Raw genomic sequence first — 15,445 nt, 5'->3', positions numbered from 1 at the left:
TTATGTATAGCCTTTGAAAAAACCAACATGAATTGAAAGGGGAAAGTGGATCATCCATGCATCAATTTCAATCATTTCTTAAAAGTTAAGCTGCATTTTCTTTCACTAGAAATGCACTTATGAACTCACTTCAACTTCCCACTAAAAAGAGAGAGAAAGCAAAGTTATTGGTAAATTTATCGTGGAGGTCCTATATTAAGAGTCGGTCTATATTTTCCTCTCTTTACTCAGAACATAGGCAGAGTAGTTTCTGTATATATTAGACCAAAGAGCAAATTGTTCATTTGTTAAAAATTTTATCAATTTTTATCGTTAAAAATTGGTCTCTTCATGTTAGTTCATGTGTAACTGTTTGGTTATTCCGTTAACCACGCCAAATTTTAACGGTAGAAATGAATAAAATTTATAACTGAAAAGACAATTTAGTCTTTGATATAATGTGCAGGACTAATTTGCTTAAATTTTTAGTGAAGGAAGCTAAATCCAATTTAGCTATTAATATAGGAGCCTCCATGGTGCTTTTACCAAAAATTGTGAAATAGAAACTACATAGGTTTACAAAATGTTCTAAAGATTATTTAATTACTTGTAAAACAGATACAAGAAAAAAGCTTAAAACATTAAACAACAATCATTGAACAGTAAAGTCCACAAAGAAATATGTTTATAGTACATGAACAAAGCAAATACACAGCATATTTCTAATGTTTATCCACACAAAGAAACATGTTTGTTCATAGATTTTGTTTTTATTATTGTTCATTAAGCCTCCCGTGGTTTACCAAAGGATTGAGCCTGTAAGCTGCAAACAAATATAAAGGTTTATTAACGGAAAACACATGTTCGAAATATATATATATTTGGCTAAGTGGACACTTATGGCTTACCTCTTGGTTAATTAATCCAGTGTTTTGCAGACAATTCAGGCTCCAAATCATGCGATCTCCATGGATATTTATGTTGTCCGCCTGAAAGACAGTGTTGTTGTTGTTGTTGTGGTGATTTTGAATCCCAGGTTGTTTGGTCCAAGTTGAGCTCCAAGAAGAACCGAACCTATTTGGATCATTGTCTCTTGTTTCATTGTTTAACCTTAAAGACATGTTCTTTTCTTTGGTTCTTGCTTTAGCTCTTTCCCGTGCCTTTACCCTCATATCCCTTGCGAGAGGACGGAAACTGGTTTTACGTTGTCGTCTTTCTTTTTTCTCTTTCTTTGAAGGTGTCCCTTTAGGGATGTTTCCATCAATGGCAGCTGCTTTGTCGATCCCGGACACCACTTCGGTCTCGGATGTCGAAGATGGACTCTTAGCAAAGCCAAAGCTGTTGTTGCTGTTATTCATTAGCTTCGTGATTTCTGGTTTTGCTTGTACGAGTAGCCATTCCACGGTTCTACTGGCTTTATCGTACCCCAACATGTCTTGTAAACCAAAGAACTCTCGAGCGACATCAAGGGATAACCTCATTCTCCTGTCTCTCGGTCCATTCGCCGTGTTAATCTTACTGTGCCGATCTGTTTTTGAAGCAGCTGGTCTCTTTCGTGGCATCGGCTGTTGGTGAATATCGGTTGTGGTATTATTATGACGACAATCAGGCAAGTTGACGATAGTTTCCGACACTGAATTATCAGTCAACAAGGTTGTTTGATGAAGGAACTGATCATCATCATCATCAAAGTGTTGTTGTTGGTTCCACAAAACATCATAGTCATATTCATCAAGTTGTAATAGCTCGCATTGATTGTAATTCGGAGAAGAAGGGGAATAGAAAAAGGAAAGAGGGAGAATCGAATGGTCAAGATAAGTGATTGGGTCATTGTTATTACCATTGCTGTTTGAAGGAAACATTTGAAAGTACCCCCCTTTGTTAAAAAATAAATTTGAAAACCCTAGCCTCAAAAGATGTTAAGAAATGGCTTAAAATTGGTAGTGGATTGTTGTTGTTGGTAGTGGGTTGTTGGTGGTAGTGGATTAGTGGATGGTTGTTGGTGTCCATTTTCAACCACAAATCTTTGCCAAAGTTTTGGACAATTATGTCCTTGAACTCTCTTATAAATAGAGAGGTTCATTAGCCATATTCATCATCCCAAACCAAGAGAGAGCAAAGCTTGTTCTTTGAAAGCTAGGATTTTAGCTTTCGGGTTTTCTATAGGGGTTGAGAGTTGTGAGGTTCTCGGGTTGTGTCTTGAGTGTAAAACACTTGTAATCTTCATCTTGTTATAGTGAAATTTCTTTTCGCCTCTGCCCGTGGACGTAGGCATTAAAGCCGAACCACGTAAATCCTTGTGTTCACTTTATTTTTCGTTCCGGTCAATTTACTTGTAGTCATATCGGAGTTCTCGAATCGATCCTTTCCGCAACAAATTGGTATCAGAGCGTAGTTGAAGGAGTGATAATATTTTCTGAATTGCCCTGTGACTGCAGCTTTGTCTGATCTTTCACATCAGGAAGAAAATATTATCATTCATTCAAAGGTTCCAAATTATGGCTACAAGTGTTTCATCGACTAAGTATGATGTCGAGAAATTTACCGGGAAAAAATAGTTTCAGTTTATGGCGCATCAAGATGCGGGCAGTGCTGGTTCAACAAGGATTGCTAAAAGCATTGTCTGGTAAAGATAAATTACCAAGCACGCTTTCGGAAGAGCAAAAGGATGACATGCTAGAAAGAGCACATAGTGCTATTCTGCTATGTCTAGGAGATGAAGTGCTACGAGAAGTAGCGGATGAGAAAACCGCGTCCGGTTTGTGGCTCCGGTTAGAGAGCAAGTACATGACGAAGTCATTGACGAACCGGCTCTACCTCAAGCAAAGACTCTATGCCCTGAAGATGGAGGAAGGTACACCTGTTTCCCAGCACCTGGATAAATTCAATTCCATTATCATGGATTTGAATAATATCGATAACAAAATCGATGATGAGGACCAAGCAATAATTGTTTTGTGTTCTTTGCCTCCCTCGTATGAGAATTTTGTTGATACAATGATGTACGGTCGTGATGACCTGACTCTAGAGGAGGTGAAAAATGCCTTAAGTTCCAGTGAGTTGAGGAAGAAAATCACTGGTAAGGTGGTCGAAAACAATGAAGGCGAAGGCTTGGTTGCTCGAGGAAGATCCAAGGCAAAGGGTGGAAGTTCAAGTAAAAGCCATCCTAGATCGCAGTCCAAGAAGAGAATACAGTGCTACTACTGTAAGAAGTACGGGCACATGAAGGTAGATTGTCCGAAAAGGAAGGAGAAATCAGAATCACAGGAGCAACAAAATGATCGTGCGAATGTAGCTGATGCAGATTCTTCAAGTGATGCCGAGATCGTTCTTGCAGTATCCGACTCTTACGCTGGTGGGAGATGGATTCTTGATACGGGAGCTACATTTCATATAAGTACTTCGAAAGATGCATTCTCAACATACGAGAAGCATTCTGGTTCAGTACTAATGGGAAATGACCACGCATGTCAAGTCATGGGGATTGGCACAGTTCGTATAAAGATGTTTGACGGTATTGTTAGAACTCTAACTGATGTTCGGCACATTCCAGAAATGAAGAAAAATTTGATCTCTTTGAGTACGTTGGACAAGAAAGGCTTTCGGTACTCTGCTGAAGGTGGAGTTCTCAAGGTATTCTCGGGTGCTTTGACTGTGATACGTGGTAATTTGGAGCGGGGCCTTTACTTCCTCGATGGTTCCTCGGTTACAGGTGTTGCGGGAGTGTCATCATCAGATGATCTAGATTCTGACACCACGAAGTTATGGCATATGCGGCTCGGGCATATGAGCGAGAGAGGCTTATCGGTGCTAAGCAAACGAGGATTATTGTCTGGGCAGTGTACAGGAAAGTTGAATTTCTGTGAGCACTGCGTCTTCGGTAAGCAGACTCGGGTAAAGTTCAGCACTGGGATTCACAAGACAAAAGGCACAGTGGATTACTTCCATTCTGACCTTTGGGGGCCTTCTCCGACAATTTCTAAAGGTGGTTACAGATATCTGCTTACCTTTATCGATGATTACTCGAGAAAGGTTTGGGTGTATTTTCTGAAGAGCAAGTATGAGGTTCTCATCAACTTCAAGCAATTTAAAGCTTTGATCGAAAATCAAACAGGAAAGAAGATCAAGCGATTCCGGACGGATAATGGCTTGGAGTTTTGCTCAGGTGAATTCAATGAGTTCTGCAAAAATGAAGGAATAGTGAGACACCGCACTGTTCGTCGAACACCACAACAAAATGGAGTTGCAGAACGCATGAATAGAACTCTCTTGGAGCGAGCTCGTTGCATGCGATCAAATGCTGGGCTCGGTGAAGAATTTTGGGCTGAAGCTGTTAATACTGCTTGTTATTTGGTTAACAGATCTCCGTCAACAGCTATTGAGCTGAAGACTCCTGAGGAAGTATGGTCTGGTTCTCCTGCTGATTACTCTGGTTTAAGAGTGTTTGGCTGCCCTGCGTATGCTCATGTAAATGAGGGAAAACTCAAACCGAGGGCGAAGAAATGCATATTTCTTGGATACGGCCAAGGGGTGAAAGGATACAGGTTGTGGTGTCCTGATCCGGTTTCGTCCAAGTTCATCATCAGCAGATATGTGACTTTTGATGAGTCATCCATGCTTCGATCCACCACAAATTCCCGGGAAAAGGAGGAGTCAGATAGAATGGGAGATCACGGTGTTGATAAGCAGGTGGAGTGTCAGGTGGACGCTCCAATTCCTACGGAAGGTACTTCAGTCCAGGATGATCAAGTTGAGGTGCAAGATTCCGATGAAGATGAGTCACCTCAAGAAAAACCATATAGCATTGCCACTGGAAGAACGAAGAGACAAATCAAACCAAATCCGCGTTACGCTAATCTGGTGTCTTTCGCGCTCAGTGTGGCGGAGTCCATTGGTATAGAACCTTCCAGTTATAATGAGGCTGTCACGTGTGATGAGTCGGCACAGTGGGCAATTGCTATGAGTGAGGAGATAGAATCTCTTCACAAGAACCATACTTGGGAGTTGGTTAAGCCGCCAAGTAACCAGAAGATAGTTGGTTGCAAATGGGTCTTCAAGAAAAAGGAAGGCATCCTAGGGGTTGAAGCAACTAGATTCAAGGCACGATTGGTTGCTAAAGGCTTCACTCAGAAAGAGGGGATTGACTACAATGAAGTTTTCTCCCCAGTCGTAAAGCATTCTTCCATTCGTGTATTACTTGCCATGGTGGCCAAGTCTGATCTAGAACTTGAGCAGCTTGACGTAAAAACGGCGTTCTTGCATGGTGAGCTCGAGGAAACAATCTACATGCGTCAACCAGAGGGTTTTACAGTTCCTGGTAAAGAAGACCATGTCTGTCTATTAAAGAAGTCTTTATATGGATTGAAACAATCCCCAAGGCAGTGGTACAAGCGGTTTGATAGCTTCATGATTCAGCATGGTTACACAAGATGTGACTATGATGCTTGTGTCTATCATCGGAAGCTCTCAGATGGTTCGCACATTTATTTGTTGCTGTATGTTGATGACATGTTAATTGCTTCCAAAAACATGTCGGAAATCAACAAGTTAAAGTCGCAGTTGAGTGGTGAGTTCGAGATGAAGGATCTGGGTGCTGCCAAGAAAATTTTGGGCATGGATATTCACAGAGATCGCAAGGCGGGCAAGCTTCGTGTGTCGCAGAAGAACTACATTGAAAAGGTTCTTCAACGCTTCGGCATGGATAAAGCGAAAACTGTGAGTACTCCGTTGGCACCACATTTCAAACTCTCTGCAGAGTTGTCACCACAATCTGATGAAGAAAAGCAGCAAATGTCTCACATTCCATACTCGAGTGCAGTTGGAAGCGTGATGTATGCAATGGTTTGCACTCGTCCAGACATTTCACATGCAGTTAGTGTGGTCAGCAGATACATGAGTTGTCCTGGCAAGGAACACTGGCAGGCCGTGAAATGGATTCTCAGGTACTTGAGAGGTTCTGCAGATTTATGCTTGGTATATGATCAGAGTGACTGCACTAGCAGTGTCACGGGCTATGTGGACTCTGATTATGCTGGAGATCTGGACAAAAGAAGATCTCTGACGGGTTATGTTTTCACTTATTCTGGAGGAGCCATTAGTTGGAAAGCTGTGTTACAGTCTACCGTAGCCTTATCTACGACTGAGGCGGAATATATGGCGTTAGCAGAAGCAGTGAAAGAAGCATTGTGGATGAAAGGTCTAGTAAGCAGTTTGGGTTTACAACAGGATTTCACTGTTGTATTTTGCGATAGCCAGAGTGCCATACATCTGACTAAAAATCAGATGTTTCATGAACGGACCAAACACATTGATGTCAGATATCATTTTGTTCGGGAACATGTTACGCAAGGTGACATTGTTATCAGCAAGGTTGCTACCGAGAAGAATCCTGCAGATATGTTAACTAAGGTGATCCCTGCATATAAGTTCAAGCATTGCTTGGACTTGATAGGTATTCGGGATTGATTAGCGCCAGAGAGGCGTTTGGAAGAGGTGATCCAGTTCGAGGAATTCACTATGATGTTCAGCTTGGTAAATTTCAAGCCAAGGTGGAGATTTGTTAAGAAATGGCTTAAAATTGGTAGTGGATTGTTGTTGTTGGTAGTGGGTTGTTGGTGGTAGTGGATTAGTGGATGGTTGTTGGTGTCCATTTTCAACCACAAATCTTTGCCAAAGTTTTGGACAATTATGTCCTTGAACTCTCTTATAAATAGAGAGGTTCATTAGCCATATTCATCATCCCAAACCAAGAGAGAGCAAAGCTTGTTCTTTGAAAGCTAGGATTTTAGCTTTCGGGTTTTCTATAGGGGTTGAGAGTTGTGAGGTTCTCGGGTTGTGTCTTGAGTGTAAAACACTTGTAATCTTCATCTTGTTATAGTGAAATTTCTTTTCGCCTCTGCCCGTGGACGTAGGCATTAAAGCCGAACCACGTAAATCCTTGTGTTCACTTTATTTTTCGTTCCGGTCAATTTACTTGTAGTCATATCGGAGTTCTCGAATCGATCCTTTCCGCAACAAAAGAGCTATTATAGATGAGTGGGACTAGGAAACTTGAGAATGACACATAGAGAAAAACAACCCTTTTAATTTGAATCTAAAAGACATCGTTTTTGAGAAACAGCTCTACTAGTCCCAAGTTTCAGATCAGTTTCCATATCTGAAAAAAAAAACTGGTGGTTTTGTAAGAAAAAATTGAACCCAAAACAAACCCAAAGCGTGTTTCAATGTCTATTTTTAGCTAGGATCTAAAAAAGGCAGCCAAATAATATGAGAGAGACACACAGAGAGCGATATTCATCATATAAGTGAGTTAGTCTATTTACCCCTTTGGAAAAACAAGGACAGCAAAGCTGATGATGTGCATGTACTCTCTATGTCTATGGGGGCTGTCTCTGTGACTGTAAGAAAAAAAAAGGAATTATTTGTGAGGAGCTAAAGAAGGGGCAAGAAAGGGGGGGAATTTATTGGGGACAAAAGAGCCATCTTTTTCTTAATCTTTTTTTAGTATAACAAGTAGCATTATCTTTACCCTGAAAATGAAGGGGGGGGGGTGAGGTGGGGATAGTTACAGTTGGGTGTAGCCATGAAAGGGCAATGGTGGTTTGACTAGCTAAGCATCTCTGAGCGAAACGTCGCTTTCGCCAAAAAGAGAAGGTACCAATTCCCCCCCCCTCTCTCTCCTTTCACTTGCTAATTTTTTGGGGGAAATTACACCCCAAGTCACTAATTTATTAATATTTTTATGTTTTGATCACTTAACTTTAAAAAATTATAAAATAATTTCATTTAAGTCAGGCAACTAGTGTAAATAGAGAATACCATACAATAATTATTTTAACAGTCCAATGATTAAAATGAAAAAATTTAAATAATTTAGTGATATTTTATAATTTACTGATATTTTATAATTTTTGAAATTAAATGACTAAAATGTAAATTTATTAATAATTTAGATACTTAGGGGTAGTTTTCTTTTTCTCTCTCCATCAAGTCTTTCGGTGTGAGATTGTATTTGTTGGTCTTCTCCTTCCACGCGTGCTTATCCATTTAGCTTTTTCTTCTTTAGTTCTTTGTGATTAGATTTTAACCAGAAAAAAGAATGTATTTTAATATATTTAAATTTTGTGTGTGTGTGTGTGTTTTTTTTCAATTGAGACAATGGCAAAGGTTTTGGTTTCTAAATATCTAACTTCGAGATTCACTTTATTTAATTAAAATATGGGTTTTCGAGTCCTATCATGAGTTGTCATCATATCTGTGTTTTAGCCCGGTTAATTCATAATTTTTGTTTTATTAATTTAATTATTTGTTTTCATTATTAATATTTGTTCAAGTTCAAGACATCTATTCAAGTCCAAATGATCGTTTGAAATTTAGGAGGGTGTGGATAAAATTATTAAACTCAAATAATGAGAATGGGCAAAAAAAATTAGGCTCAATTAAAATGTAGTCTAGACTTGGAATCAAATATTTAAGACTTGAACCCGACTTGACTTGAGCCGATCTCTAAGTTTTTAATATATTATATTATGTTATTTTTATATGTATTGTGTAATTTACAACAACATAAAATTGAATCAATAGTAATATATAATATAGTAATGTAAACATTAAAGAATTGTTAAGTTATCTATATATAAAATTTCAATACTTGATGAAATATATAAAATTATTAAATATTAAATTAAAGTAATATAAATATTTTCAAAAAAAATTAAAAATAAAATGGGTGAGCCTGAAATGAGCTTGGTTTAATCATTTACAAATACGAATAAACTTGAATAAAATTTTAAACTCGTATTTCAGGTCAAGTTGAGCTTGGGTAAGTATAAACTATGTTACCATCATACTTAAGCACGATCCAATCAATAAATAACCCTAACACTAATGAAGTATTTATTGACGAGGTTAAAGCTTTCCCAACTTTAAGATTCCATGTTCAAGTCTCTATTGTAAATGTATGGGTTCTCTTTCAAATTTATTGCAAATAGTTTGAATGTAATAGGTTAATGAATTAGTTACGCAATTCAGTGCATGTAATTATTGATTCTATTGAAACCGTTATAACTTGAAAAAAAATAGTTTCAAATAACAATAAATTATAATTTTCATATAGTGATACACTCGAGATCTCTAGGTGTTTGAGTTTTATTGCTAACGCCACGATCTCGTTAGCATAAACTTTGAAATTCTATGGATAAAATATAAATATACAAGCATATTCCATTAGCATTGTATCATTTCTATAACGACCTCATTTATTTGTTATAAAGAGATGGTTGTTATACATCTATAACAACATTTGGATATTATAGAGCACCCTATAAAAATATATTTAAATTATTAATTATCAATTATATTGATATTTTATTAATAAATTAAATGAAGGTAGTGTAAAATTTTAAAAATTATTTAAAGAAGCTTTTAATGGTAACTTATCTAAGAAATTCCCTGCCCCTTTTTCATGGCCATTCTTGTGCCCCTTTCACTTTTCTTTTACTTTCAATGATTATTTATAATTAAAATTTTTATAAAAAAAAAGCAAAATTTAAAACTTTTTAACGTATTAAATCAAGAGAGAAAAAACATAGAAAATTAAGTCAATAAAATAATTTTTATTATTTTTATCCAAAAATATTTTTCAATAAAAAATAAATTTTTTTCCTTACTAGTAACATTCCATTGAGTTTGTTTGTTTTTTTTTGTAAGAATGATAAAAAATAGTGTAGATTGGGATATCTTAAAATGTTAATTGGACCAGGATATTTTAATTGCAATCTACCGTTAATTCAAAGTTATCTTATTCAAAATCAAATATTCATAACCTATTTAGTTTAGTTTTGTAAATTATCGCCTCAGATTTGAATATTCATCATCTAAATTCGTTTTACTTTGGAACAATGTCAACTATTGGTTTGGGATTTCTAAATAAAAAATACTACTTAATTTTTAAGTGCTAAATTATGACAAAATTATTAGAGAAATGATATTAATGTCATTTAGTCTGAAAGAAACAACTCACTTACTTTAGTAATCTAGATTATTCTTTTTATTCCCATCCAATCCAAATTATGTGCAGTCTTTATTAATTATTTCTGTCAAATGACAGCCTAAAAGATATTTTAAGATTGTGTGCAATTAAAAATGTTTTAGGATCATTTATTATTAAATATAAAAATTTCCAAATATAAAACACTTCACATGTAATGTCAATCTAATACATCCTAGTAATACATAAAATAATATAATAAATTTCGGCAGTTTAGCTAATATTAATGTTGTTACAATAATTCAAGCATGTTTAATATCTTTTGGATTTTCTTTAATTATAAGTTATAACTTTATCCATACTCATCATCAAAATTAATTACGATAAACAATGGAATTTCATAACTAATTCAACTCAAGTTGTTTTTATTTGAACATAATCGAATTGGTATATAGAGGTTGAATTAGCGACAACTCAAAATCAATAAAAAGTTAAAAAAAATTGAGTTAATAATTGATTTAACCGATTTTAAAAATATTAACTCAAATCAATTTACGTAATCGATGCAGATGAGACTCAAACCTAAACTTTACGGATAATTTGAAAATAGAACAATCAAGTCTACCTAAGAAGCATCAATTAATACAATATTATTATGATTACCATTATTGTATTAGGCATGAAATTGCATAGTTAAGCGAATAGAAAGAGAGATTCTTTTGCTTCTACTAGCGTTGCCACCTACAATTGAGAAGGGTGGTTGTGTCATAGAAAACCCTAGACAATCGGAAATAGCCAATGAAGTACAAAATCTGTGTCGTCCAATTGAAAGATTCTTTTTCTTATCCACTATTAAATGCAAACCCCTTTCCTGCTCTATGCCTTTTGCTTATCTTTTTATGCACTACTATCATTTATGCCTACCTTTGTTTCCACTTAGATCCATGCACCAATCACTGAGTCAGCCTACCAGGACCACATGACATTGAACAGATGATGAACTCGGTTTTTCTTAGGTTATTTTCCAATGTAACAATCAACACGTATGTGTATATATATATCTAACACAAATTGTAAACGTGGTTTATGATCATAGAAAAGTTGTTAAGAAGAAGATGGTTCACAGTGTGAATGGTGCAGAGAATCGTTATACGCAAAGATACCCGATGAGAGGTAATTATAGATAAATTAGGACTGGATGTAAGTCTCAATCATTGAGTTACTATCCTCTCACCCTAGATGCAATGATAGGGTGGTCTGTATTAATCTAGATCACTCTTGAAGTCGATTAAGATGAGACCAAACGAAGTGTCTACTAAATGAGATGGATTGATAGTTGTTGTCAATAATTCTTTCCAACATGGACAAAGACAAATAGAGCAAATAGTAACCTTATTACCCCTCCAAGATAGTAGATTTATCATTTTATCTCTTAAATATAATAGTAAAATTGTACTTTAATTTAATCTTTTGCCCTAAAGCAATTTTTTCTTTTTTACTATCTCTGCTTCCGAATATATTTTTTAGCGTGTGGTTTCCTTAAAAAAATTAATTATTTCTCCCACGTTAAAAAAACAAAAACACATAGATAATGATGGAAGTGCCTATGTATAGTTGTAGTTCAATGAATTTTACTTGGATTCTGAATTCTGGCTGCAAAAGGAAATAGTGTCCAGTCATCAACATTGATCTTACTATGAATATTTCAAAAATTGCCAACAAAAAAAAATTAGTATGTGAATTCGTGTGGTAGTTCACGTACACTTCATATTGATATAATACTATTTATTTTATATACCATGTTAATAAATAATCTAAAAATTATAAAAATAAAAATAAATCAAAATTTAAAAAGAATTATAAAAATTCATAAATTGGCATATGTTTGAATTGAAATCATAACAAATTTAAATAACATCCGTATATATTGAGACTTAAATTCATAATAAATTTATGATTAAACTCACATATGATTGTTATATGTGATGGGATTCAAATGTGGGGTGCTTTCATTTTTTAGCCGAAGTCTTATTGTCTCCTATATTGGTATGAAGAAAGATAAAAATATCATGGAAGTTTTTGTATTGGAGATTATATTGTTTTTTGTTCTTTTTATTAAAAAAATCGAATTAGTTCCTATACGTCAGATCAATGAGTAAATTGGTCATTCTATTAAAATTTTCATCTATTTTTATTATTAAAAATTGGTCTTTATATGTCAGTATGGTATATATGATATGCCAGATGTAGTTGTCTAGTTATTCTGTCAGTCATGTTAGTGTTTAACCGTAGATATGAATGAAAACTTTAACTAAAAGAACTAATTTTTTTGTTTTATTTAATGTACTAATTTATTTATTTTTTTAGTAAATAAGGCAAAATGTAATTACCATTACAAGCTAGGCAAATTTGGCGTAATAAACTTCAAACTTATAGCTAAATATGGTAACTTTTGCTTTACCATCAAACATGTATACAAGGGATGAAACACCACCATTACTTTTGTAATTGTTACTCCATTTTTTTTCTTTGTTATTTCATAAAACTACCCCAATCATAGAAGGGAGACAGTTTTGATAAATGGTTTTATTGGGTAAAAGAATCATAAAAATCCAGTACTAGAAGTAAAATTATATTTTGTCTCATTTACTTAAAAAATGAGTAAGTTAGTTTTTATATTTTGGATTAAAGAGTAAATTTTTTTTTTAAATTTCATCCATTTTTACTGTTAAAAATTAATAATGCGGACGAAATAACTAAACAATTACATATGCCATGCCATGCCATGCGTATCTTATGCTGACATACATGACCAATTTTTAATAGTAAAAATGGATGGAATTGTTAATAGGAAGATTAATTTTCTCTTTGATTAACATACATTGACTAACTTGCCCATTTATAGTAGAGAGGGCAAAATGCAATTTAACTCCCAATACATGGATTAATCTAACATACGTGTACCTTATTGCTCCATATTGTCTCGCAATTTAAAATTGTTATTTTTAGAATTAATTGCACCAAACATTTCTAAGCTATGCCCCTCACTCTAAGTTGGTCTTTAAACTTCAGAACATTTTAATTATATCTCTAAACAAATAATGTTATATCAATTAGGCCATTTCATTATTAAAATCATTGATTTACACATCAAATCTCATGTAGCTAAATTTAAAACAAAGATTTTAAAGAACTAGAATGCTATCGCATAATTTTTAAAAGTAAAAACTAAAAAAATAGTAAAACTGAACAATAAAATTTCTATAAAACCTTCGAAAATCTCATAACTAATATTTATGAAACATCTATTTTTACAATATGAATTTAAATCATTCATTTTAAGTCATGTTAAATAAGATTCTAAGTGTCATTTGACAGTTAAATTAAGGTTTTAGTAACGCTAATTGGTATAATCTCAATAGTTTTGGGATGTAATCAGAATGATTTAAAAGTTAGGGACCAATTAAGAATAAGGGTGATAATTTAGAGAAGTTTTGTGCAATTAGCTTTCTTTATATTATCAATTCATAATATCAATCTTAGATTTGTTTCTGATAGGGTGTTATGTTGACGAAATAAAAAAAATGTAAAATGTAAGACGAAAAATAATTATTACAATCCCACACCACCCCATTCCATAATTACTGCCCAAACATTATTGGGGTTGGAATGATGGAAAGAAAGTTTATTAAATATACGGCCCCTTTTGTCTTTATTGTGTTCATAAAATATATCTTCTATTTTATGGTTTACCACAACGCATCGTTTTGCTTTGTTCAAAAAATGACAGCAATGTTTGTGGGCTGCCGGGAAATGGTTAACTATTTCACACCCAAAGGAGTTCCCTTGGCCCAAAATAACCAACCCAAAAAGTTTTTTGGATAAACTATATCTAAGGTCACTAAACTATTAATAAATTTATATTTTGGTCACTCCACTTCAAAAAATTACAAAATAATCACTATACTATTAGCACTACATTATTACATGGACTAAATTTAGGAAAAAATATGAATTTCGTAGACTACCATAGACAAAAAAAATTCAAAGACCATTTTTTTTTTTGCCAATTTCGTAGGCTAATTAAGAAAAACATGCAATTAGTATTGTTACCATATTCATGGAAAGATGAAGGAGAAGGTTCTTAACCATCCAATATTCCACCACATGAAAATTCCATTGATCCCAAGATGTAACTTCTTTTAACAATATAAACTAAATTTTTTAGTATAATTAATACTTATATTTTTATCAATTTAGTATTTATTTTTTAATTACATTTAACTATTAATCTTCAAAAATGTATTAAATATAATCAAGACGCAAGCTCTTGAATAATGTGAAGAGTTGGTTGCTTGAACATATCCCTAGAGAAGAAAAAAGTGAAGTTGATCGTATTATCAAGTTGGCGTTTGACGGGGAAGAAGGTTTACAATTATTTGCTACCCTTCCATTTGATTCTTTCTATCTTATTGTAAAGTTTCTTAGTCTATTTAACATAAAAAAAGTTTCAAATAATTTTTTTAATGAAAATACTGATTAAAATAATAATTTTTTTGACAATGTTGGCATGGCAACTCATGTGACAATCACATAACACTGTTTATCATATATGTCACATAGATAAATAATTTAAATTTTATAAAAAGTTCAAAATTCAAATAAATTGTAAAAAGTTAAAAAAAAAAGCATAAAGTGTACGTGAATTATCATGTAGGCTACCATGTTTAAATTTAATGTTTTAGTCAGCATTTCTGTTAAAAAATTGAACTAAATTTTTTTTGAAAGATTCATAATCAAATTCGACTATTTTTAAAAGGTTGAAGTCTAAATATAATTAAAAAATAAAAATTAAATTGACAAAATATATAAATATTAAATACTATTTTTTTTATTTTCTTTTTCCAAGTTTTTATCAATTGCTTAAGTGAAAAGCGCAATTATCCACACTCACACCCACACGCATGCATACATACATACATACATAGAATAAAGACATTTAAGTGCTGAAATTTTTTATTAATGAAATCTATAAATCTATAACTTTCCTCTCCTAATGAAAAAAAAATATTATTGTTGATTTTTTATTGATAAAATCTATAATTTAAAAAGATTTACTTTAATCTAAGTGCTGAAATTGTTTTAGTTATCATTATAAAATTTCTCTTATAATTATCACTCATTAAATTAGTAGATAAAAACATATAAGAAATGCTAATTTTTATTGAAATAAGCAATGCTATTTCAATAATTCTAAAACTCCGAAAATAAAATAATTAATCTACAATTTAACTGTTTTAATTTAAAAATAAATTTAATGAGATACTTTTATTTATTATTTATTTTCATATTTTTTTAGAGTTTATGTTCGGATTTGTTAATTATAGATTAGAGATAAAGAGTATAATGCCTTTTGATATTTTAATTTATCTTTTTACTATAATAAATAAATAAATATACTGAAAAAAAAAACAGAAT

The 15,445-nt window shown here is 33.3% G+C and overlaps 1 protein-coding gene across 1 annotated transcript; it reads right to left on the bottom strand.

The window, feature by feature from the left end:
• Nucleotides 1-554: 554 nt before the first annotated feature.
• LOC107903074 (transcription factor CYCLOIDEA) lies at nt 555-1,890 on the bottom strand. The gene is made up of 2 exons (XM_016829130.2): nt 888-1,890; nt 555-802 (listed from the first exon to the last, which is right to left on the bottom strand). The coding sequence occupies exons 1-2, from the start codon at nt 1,839-1,841 to the stop codon at nt 779-781; spliced, it is 978 nt and encodes a 325-aa protein (XP_016684619.2). The 5' UTR covers nt 1,842-1,890; the 3' UTR covers nt 555-778.
• Between the last annotated feature and the right edge of the window lie 13,555 nt (nt 1,891-15,445).

The sequence above is a fragment of the Gossypium hirsutum genome, chromosome D11, assembly GCF_007990345.1.
Source record: "Gossypium hirsutum isolate 1008001.06 chromosome D11, Gossypium_hirsutum_v2.1, whole genome shotgun sequence".
In the NCBI taxonomy this organism is placed as follows: Eukaryota; Viridiplantae; Streptophyta; class Magnoliopsida; order Malvales; family Malvaceae; genus Gossypium; species Gossypium hirsutum.
Note: the sequence above shows the minus strand (reverse complement) of the source record. Positions and strands in the feature narration are given on the sequence as shown.

Bases quoted from the DNA above. Each gene is read 5' to 3' on its own strand.
- LOC107903074 (XM_016829130.2), bottom strand. From the start codon at position 1,841: ATGTTTCCTTCAAACAGCAATGGTAATAACAATGACCCAATCACTTAT. The intron at 803-887 runs GTAAGCCATAAG...ATTTGTTTGCAG, and splicing joins CTGGATTAATTAACCAAGAG to CTTACAGGCTCAATCCTTTG.